This window comes from Perna viridis, chromosome 1, assembly GCF_037379345.1.
Source record: "Perna viridis isolate PV_CMFRI_1.1 ecotype Kerala chromosome 1, ASM3737934v1, whole genome shotgun sequence".
Classification (NCBI taxonomy): domain Eukaryota; kingdom Metazoa; phylum Mollusca; class Bivalvia; order Mytilida; family Mytilidae; genus Perna; species Perna viridis.
In genome coordinates, this window is record NC_142445.1 from 52,793,151 (window position 1) to 52,802,212 (window position 9,062).

The 9,062-nt window shown below is 33.0% G+C and overlaps 1 protein-coding gene and 1 long non-coding RNA gene across 5 annotated transcripts; one reads left to right on the forward strand and one right to left on the reverse strand.

The window, feature by feature from the left end:
- Positions 1-595: 595 nt before the first annotated feature.
- Positions 596-2,838, reverse strand: LOC148629329 (uncharacterized). 2 transcript variants are annotated; one of them, XM_088548377.1, is made up of 2 exons: positions 1,742-2,838; positions 596-1,367 (listed from the first exon to the last, which is right to left on the reverse strand). In XM_088548377.1, exons 1-2 carry the CDS (start codon positions 2,700-2,702, stop codon positions 649-651), a joined length of 1,680 nt encoding a protein of 559 aa, XP_088404503.1. In that variant the 5' UTR covers positions 2,703-2,838; the 3' UTR covers positions 596-648. The 2 variants fall into 2 exon arrangements, with proteins under 2 accessions (XP_088404503.1, XP_088404492.1); XM_088548366.1 differs by having other exon boundaries at positions 1,724-2,837.
- A 92-nt stretch (positions 2,839-2,930) lies between these two features.
- LOC148629330 (uncharacterized) lies at positions 2,931-9,062 on the forward strand. 3 transcript variants are annotated; one of them, XR_015915857.1, is made up of 4 exons: positions 2,931-3,057; positions 5,097-5,303; positions 6,147-6,313; positions 8,712-9,062. It is a non-coding gene; the product is annotated as an uncharacterized LOC148629330 (long non-coding RNA). The 3 variants fall into 3 exon arrangements; XR_015915858.1 differs by lacking the exons at positions 2,931-3,057; positions 5,097-5,303; positions 6,147-6,313 and adding an exon at positions 6,946-7,405; XR_015915862.1 differs by lacking the exons at positions 2,931-3,057; positions 5,097-5,303; positions 6,147-6,313 and adding an exon at positions 6,946-7,323.

The following is a 9,062-nucleotide window of genomic DNA, read 5'->3' on the forward strand; positions in this document are numbered from 1 at the left end:
TGAATGTCAATAGGACATCCCTAATGAGATTGGCCAACTCTTCTATTAGATGGTTGATGACAGTTTTGTACCAATCCTAGATTTTATGTAGCAGTTAAACTACTATTACTTCTAAGAAACAACATCGTGTAAATACAAAAAAAAGTTCTCAGGAAATGGGAATGTTGTAATATTAATAATGGGTAAAAACCAATGGTGATAATCTTTCATGAATAAAACAGAAGAAATGTCTGTTCGGGGATTGTATATTAAATAGTCCCCGGTCAGTCTCACGACGATAAAAAACCAATGAGGTACATGAAAATAAGACAGCAGCCTAGCTGTTATAATCTGACCGAGTTCTTTGGTCAGGTATCCCGAAGGCTGAGTTTTGCCACTAAAACCCGTTGGTTTTGTACTAACAGAATCCTCGTAAGGGTCGGTCGTGCGAGATCCGCAAGGATAATCAAGAGCGGACACACAACCCCAAAAAAAGAATCATCAGCAAAATAATGCATATGTGTGTATATCGATGAAAGTGGTCTCATATTTTGAAGGGAAAAAAACGTACAATCCACAAAGCAAATTGACTTTCGTGATAAATTACTATATGTAATAAAAGTAATGAATAATTTTTTAATGCACTTAAATGTAGTTTTGGTCGGGATCTTATTTTGGTTTCCAACCTGTCTTTAGTTTGTTTACTTTCAGAATTTCTAGAGATTTCAGGCAGAATGGTTCATCTTTCAATATATCATCAGTCAACTCTAGGAACAGTTCCCCATCCACTCCTTCCTCTACGCACTTGCCAGCGAAATTGCTTAGTTTACATGTTCTGAGAAGTTCGGACAGCTCTTTGGAAGACATGCATTCTATGTCATTCTTTGAACTAGTACTACTTTTTTCCTCCGAAATATTTGTTTTGTCCTTTTCAGGTTCCGATAATACTGGTTCGACATGACTGTTTTCTGATTTTGTCACATTTTTTGTTGTTGATCTACTTGCGGGGGTGTCTATTTCACTGAATTCCTCCCCTAATGAAGACGTACTGTCTTCTGTTTGTTCGTCTATTCCTGTCATCGTCAAGTCTTCTTTGCTCAACTCTTCTTTCTTGTAACGCCTATCTGGTAAAGCAGGTATATCCCCTCTGCCTATTTCAATACCAACATATTCTCCTCTGTCTTTGGAGATTGCTTCCCTATGCCTTGGTGGAAGTTTGGGACTCTCGTCCTCGCTATTTCCATCATGTTCTAGTTTTTCAGCAGCTGACTCAAAAATGTTTGTCGGCAATGAATTCGATTTGTTTGTTGATGGAACATCTTCAGCGAATCCAGAATCGACAGATGGGAGATGAGATGGGTTATCCAGTTCTTTTTTCCATCGCATATCTAAAACCACATGGAATAGAAAACTAGTATACACTTAGACAATACCACACTCACATATATACACACAAAATGTGAAAATTTAGATTAAAAAGAAACATGTTTAATTATTCGGGGTTTTGAAAAAGCCTTTGTATTATTCTATACCACTGGGTTCATCTGGCGCGGGAAGAGAAGGGGGTTGGGGGGGGGGGGGTAATGTCGTTCTACGTGAACTTGATGCAATTAAGTAAAGTTTAATTACAATGTATGTCTAAAAGCGTTGCATATTTGTTTTGCTGTTTTACTTTGTCCGTACGTTGTCATTTTTAAATACATTCATTGTTTCATTTACATTTTACCAAACTGTCTTAGCTTACCGATATAAGGCTGCCTACCGGACTTCAGCCTAGAGATGACTTGCTTTTGTTTCCTTCCTAACAACGTGAAGACAGGTCGTTTATCTCTTAAACTTTCGAAAACAAATGCCGTTTTGAACTCTTCCCCTATATTTGAATTGTCAATTCGATTTTTTATATTCACCAGCGACGGGTTTATCAATTCGCAACATTTGATCCTATCTTTTATTTCGAGTCCGGATTCTAGTTCAGAAATTCGGTGGTCGACTGTAAAAAGCAATGACCACATCTTGTTTTCTGATTCGATGCTTAGTTCAGTTGAACTAAGAAATGGCAATCCAAGTTTCTGTAAGTTTTCGTCTATGAAAGCGACTTGTCGGGGTAAAGGAAATCTATCCAACAACTCTTTAGGTTTGTAGTGTGTTTGATCTTCAAGTGCTTTGAATTTTGAATTGTGTATATTTGAGGATATCTGTAGGTCACAACCAACATCTTTACAGTGACAATGGATTACGTTACACGTTTTCTTTGTAGATGGATCAACGTTGGTGTATAGTACACTCTCTGCTTGCTCTGTATCTATGAATGAAACATTTATTGACTTAACTTCATTCAGTTCTAGTTCATAACCTTTTCTTACCTTGACAGTTCTATCATTATTGCATATTGTAAAGAACTCCTTTTCACATGTAAAAAATCTCGGGCGCTCCCTGCAGAGATCATCAACAGTTTCGTAAAATTCATCTTTACAATGAGTATCTAATAAATTCTCCTCGCAAGCTGGATTCAGGAAGATCCTCTCGGATACAGGGATCGTTTGAGTCGCTTCTTCAGTAACGTTGCAATAATCCCTGCAGTCCCGACATAGAATAAGCTTCTCACAGAGAAACACGACAATTTCAGTACCGACTGAAAATAGTTCTCCAGTGACAGTCTGAATATTACTATCCAAAATAATTCTTTGTGGATAACACTTGCCTTGTATTTCAGTTAGATTCATTTCTTTCAAGATAAGAGCGATAAAAATCACTTGTTATTTCACATGAAGTCGATATATAAATAGTAAAAATGGTGAGTACCTTAACTAGGAACAACTGTTCCTGTATGTATAACCTTCGATCAGGAAGTAAAACTATATTTAACCATCTCGGGATTTGATATGATTAACGGTCCAATGAATATATTTCACGTCAAAAGTTTTATCTTAAATAAGACATACCAACGAAAAAATGATGCGTCTAACAATCGAAAGGAAATGGAGAAAAAGGGACGGGTAAAAACAGATGAAGCCTGCTTTTCTCTCTTTTCTTGATACCAATCATCTTATTCAACAAGACATGGTGGTATTCAGCAAGGTATCTTCCAGCACAGTACAACTATAATTTTAAGTTTATAACACTGTCACACTATCAAGTAGTAATTAATGGTCGTGAACAGATCAATATTGCAGCTTGGTCGTAAACGTGTGGATGTTAAGGATCGTGAAATTTTTTTTCTAACTTTCGACAAATTCAGCAAATCTACAACTTTTACAATCAAATTAAAATGGTCCCAAATGATTGCTATTTGAAAATGATAAAGAGTACTATGTCTTCGTAAAAAAGGGTTAACATATTTGTGCAATAACTTAAAAGCGCTTCCAGCAATGTTCATGAAATTGAAATGAATTGTTTACTTCTATTAACATCAATTTCATGTTCATTGTCTGAATATAGCTGAAATATTGCTGCTCGGACGTTAAACCCCAACAAACAAACAAACAAACTTCTATTAATGTAAATTTCCTATTGAATTTTTTAAAATATATATTTCGGACTATACAATATTTAGAGCAAGAAAAAAAAATAAGAAGAACTTGGAAAGAATTTTGTTCAGTTTGCGCCAGCAGATAAGCAGCTAATAGTGTAGTTATAATATGATGTAGATATTATACAGAAGTACTTGGTAACAAAATAAATAACTCAAGTACTTTCCAATTATTAAATTCTACAGAGTGACATGAAGTAACGAAAGAACATCAGCTGCGTTGTTGTGTACTAACACCGATCACATGACCGTTCCGACCTTATACTGGATACCAAAACTGCGCAATAAGCCGTTCAAATCCCGTTTTATTTCATCTTCCGAAAATTGTTCTATTACTAATATTTCTAAATTATTAACCTCTACTTTAATCACTATTAGTTATTAATCATTGCAATAAATGCTATGAAAATAACGATGTGAACTATTTTTTGGAGCGTTAACAAATTCATTTGATGTAGTAGATCGACTTATCAACTTTCAAGTGACATTTTTAAGATTCGTATGGTCTTGTTGATGGTTATGACTTTTCTACCCATATGCCACATAAACTTATAGAAAAATTGTCATATTCAATTAAATGGTTCTTCGATAAATCTGACTACAATTAATGTTAAGTGATTGAAGACGTGATAAATACAAACTTTGATATGATCTATGCTTTGAGCAATATTTTTATTCGATTTGGTAATACTCTATAAAGACATGTTGTTGGTATTCAAATGGGTACTAATTGTGCTCCTCTTATAACCGATTTGTTTCTGTATACGTTCGCAGTTCATGGCCAAACTCTTTAAGATTCTTCAAATCATGATCTGTTGCATGAATTCAATAATACTATTAGCTATCTTGATGATATTTTGGCCGTAAATAATCCTAATTTTGAAAACTATGTTCAAGATATCTACCCAAAAGAACCTAAGCTGACAAAGTCAAACAATGATAGTATTCGTACACCCTTCCTTGATTTTGATATTACACTAGACAATGGCAACCTTCAAACTAAAATTTATGAATTTATGAAAAAAAAAGAAATGATGTTGATTTTCCTATTATTATTTCTCATTTCTTGATGGTTATCAATCCTGAAGCACCCTCTTACAGGCATTATATTTCATACTTGGTCCTTTTTTTGCTCTTATGTGTAATAAAGTGTCAGATTTTAATGGACGCAATAAAGCTTTTGCACTAGGGGTATCGATACCACAATCTTCTACAAACATTTACTGTTTTTTTTTTTTTTTTCACCGTTACAAAACTTTGATACAAAAATATCACTTGCAGGTTCTTAAATAAAATGGTATTGTCCACCCAGTTTTTTTTACGGAAATAGTCTATAAAGCACATTCTTTTAAACAAAATCTAATGGGTTAATCGACTGCCCTTAGTAAAATTATTGGTAGAGGATACGATTTTCAAATGATTGTCTATTCTTTGAACGTTGTTTTCACAAATTGAGACATTCAACCACTAATTGCGTCTCTTCGTAAAAAACTAAGTCATTTTTAGTTACTTTACGTCTTTTGTTGTAAATGTCTGTTTTCCATGTCTGATCTTTGTCCCTGGACTACTTTCTTTTGATTTCCACTAGAATCTTGGTTCCCTTGGTTACTCTTTCAACATAAACCATATAGGCAAATGGGATATCCAATGAAGAACGCTGGCATTTACTGAAAAGTAGCTCAGAACATATTAAAGAATGACAATACCATCAAAACTACAAGCATTAGAAATAATCTGTCTCTACAATTCCAGTGGGCTGGATTTGGAGTATACATCAACGTCGAGGACTAAAAAGGTTAGATTCATTGTAACTCGTAATTTTAATGTTAAAGTATTATTGTTTCGTTATATTACTTTTTAGTTTGATTTTGAAGAATTGTCATGGTTCAGTTACAGTGTATTTTATTTTATTTTTATTTTTATTTGTTACGTTTCACCATATCCGGTCTTTTTCTATTTTTGAGTTATGAGACTTTATGGGACAAAATAGAGCAATTTCCGTTTATCATAAAGTTATTCAAAAGTGCTCTCACCTATTGCCACAAATATGTAAATTGTTTATTTCCTTTGGTTTTAAACTTAATTTAATTTTTCATATATTTTTTTCATACCCCCAATATTTTGCAGCAGATAGAAATCACACTATCATTCTGTCTATTTCATTAATATTATTGCAAGTAATTTTATTTATTTGACCACTTCCATTCTGGTCAAAATCTTAAATTGTATCAATAATTTAATCAAAAATCAGAGCTATATCGGTTTTGAATGATGTGTCCATACATATGCCAAAACTGTAGCTCAGTGTTCAGCTTCTGCAGACGTGTCTAGCTGCAACCAGTGGAACAGTTTATTTTGGTCATAACACTTGACATAACGTACAGAATAAAACAGTAAATTAACTCTATACATAGAAACAGATTTAAAGTCGAACAGAGACGAGCAGTAGTAAATAATGAAACAAGTTTTTTAAGGGTGGCAAGATAAAAACGAAATGGACTCTTCTTTTCATGTTATTAAGAATGAATTATTTCTATTCATTCGTGCTACACAATCAGCATGTCTGACCAATGGGCAACACATTAACGATACAACTTTCCTAAATTTTACATTCTTATATGCTTCCATCTTCTTAAAGGCCAGAGCTTCTAAAACTACAGCATACTTAACAGCTGGTGGAAATATTTCTTCCCAGAGGAGGATCCTGCTGACATAGCATCACTGAGCTCGAAAAAAGCAAGTGACCAATGAAACAGTAAAGAGTGTGCGACTAAATCAATCGTAAAAACTGACCATATAGATAAAGTAAGAGTGAACAATAATCAAGACGAAAACTGTCAATGGTCAAAGTCCGTCTATGTAAAATACACATACATGTATATACAATTCATAATCATTTGCAATTCGTAATTAATCTATATTAAATAAAGACAAAAGTTTCATACGAATATATTAATGATTTTATTTCAAACTAAAGTCAATATAATAAAATTAATTCAAATTACAAATAAGTATTCAAGTATAAATTTTAACACAAATTCTGAATATTTACACACTATCACAGAAAGATTACATATTTATAACCCCGCAAACAAATTTTAGGGGTATACAGCTTTCACACTGTCCACCCGCCTGCCCGCCCGTCAGCCCGTCTGTCTGACCGCAACTATTTTCTAAACAGCTTGCAGAATGGACGGCTGTTGGACTCAGTATTTTTTTAACAAATCTTGTGTCTCATTCATTATCCGTAACTGCTCCTTAACGACTTGCAGGATTGTAATGAAACTCAAAGGAGTTAGAATACCATAGAGATATGTGCATATTGTCAAAAATATATGTTTTAAGTAGATTTGCACTTATATTTTGTTATTGTCTGGTCAGCAACAAAAAATAGTACTGATTTCTGTTTTGAGCTGGGTGTTTTAGAATGGCAGCAAAATAGTTCGTCAAAAATGCTTTGCGTATCCCCCATAAAATTGTGTCCAATCATGTGTCCACACTTGTCCCCAAATGTACAGGGTTCAATAGGCTGCTGGGTACAAGTCCCGTCAGGGGAAAGGTCTTGTTCGTTTTTTACTTTACTTGCACTACTTAAACTAGAGTATATGGTGTGACCGCAACAGGAAGCAAGTGACAATTTATCAATGGTACGAACTGTATTCATTGAGTTCTTTCTTTCGGAACTTCTTGGGTCCAAATGTAAGAGCCATTTAATCACATAAAATATGTTGTTGGACTGAACTGTTGGACTGCAAAGCCAGATTTCAACGACCAATGAAATATCATGTTTCAAATGATGATCTCTTGTATTGGAGGTAATGAAGTTTACTGGGGTTAATATAAAGAACGGCACTTAATGTATATTTCTGGTTCCCTGCTAATTCAATACTTTATATGGTAAGTCTCATATTAAGTACCAGTAGTAGCATTTACTTTCGGAACATCTGTTTTTTTCTTTTACTGAATGTAAAGAGCAGAAATATGGCGGGAAATCATGGTATTTCAGCTCTTCAATAGTTAGCTGTATGCTAGCATAATAAATAATAAATTGTTATAAAAATACCAATATTCATGGTAAAGGGACGATCACTTTTTGGGGCGGAGGGAGGTCTTAATTTTTTTTTACAATTGACTATTGCCTGGTCCTGTTGAAATATTAGGAGATAAATAATCATCTTTTGAAGTCACTCTGATCCTGTCGTCGTGCTTTAACGGACTGAAAAATAAATAATTCAATAAGAATTGTATCTGTTAAAGTAGTGAAAAACTGGTTATAGTCATAATTTCAAAAGTCAAAATCATCCTAAACATTTTGGAATTGAATCTAATGGCACAATTTAATAAATATTCTGTTATTAAATTACAAATTTGTTATATATTTTTTTTATTTTTAGTCTCTGTTGGCCCCTAATTCCCGTATTGTTTAAGCACCAAACCCTAAAATCAATCCAAAACCTTCCTTTTATAGTCTACCGGAACCTTGTTTTATAAATTTATAAATAATTATAAATATTCGTAAATCTATTATATATATTTATAAACAATTTAATTTATTCCATATTTTGGATACCTCATACATGTATAATAAATCAGATTTATTATAAATGTATAACATATCACATATCTCATATACTATATAAGATATCTTATATAATACAATAATATTCTAAAGTATGGAATAAATATGGAAACGGCTTGCTTGCCATACATTGTTCACAAATTATATAAGGTATACTATGTATAAGATATCTCATATATGTTAATTGATATTAGATATGATATACAAGATCTACGATATATTAAATATTGAATAAATATGACGACAACTTGCTACAGTAAAGAGTATTAAAGGTTGGGCAAAACAGGCGAGACAAATATTGGCAGTAGAATATGTGAAAAATCAAGATTTTATACAAAAACAAATTTTCCCAATTTATTTGGGGCTGTCTGCCTCTGAGGAAACTGCACCTGAATACTATCAATATATCGGTTAATATTTGTACCCTAAGGTTAATATTGTATAGAGGTTAGAGACATGAATCCCTAGTTTAAATTTTGATTTCCTTTCCGTGATATTGGGAATGTTAGGCTGTATTAACTGATTATTATGAGAAAAATTTGTAAATTGAAATGTGGTTCATTTTTACATTCATAGTATATTTTATGTTTGTTTATTAAGATCATTTTTCTTTCTAATTTGTAGTTCAAATATTGGTTATATCAGCAGACGTATACTGAGAATTTTTGACCTAGGAATTCTGCATTATTACTCACTTTGAACCTGTCAAATAAGAATTTGCAAAAGAAAGGTGACAGATAGACAGTAAAAGTTTGACTCTCTGATTATGTGCAGTACAGAAATATTACCACAGACCTAACATATAGCTAACTAAATTGCATGCATACAAAGACAAGAAGATTGAGTTTTTAAAAATGAGATTGAGGATTTCTTTGCATCAATCTAGAAACACAACAGCATTCTCACATGATTTGTTCTTCAGAAGATGGATTGATACATTTTATGTGTTGTTTTCAATAAACAGAACTTGCTCTT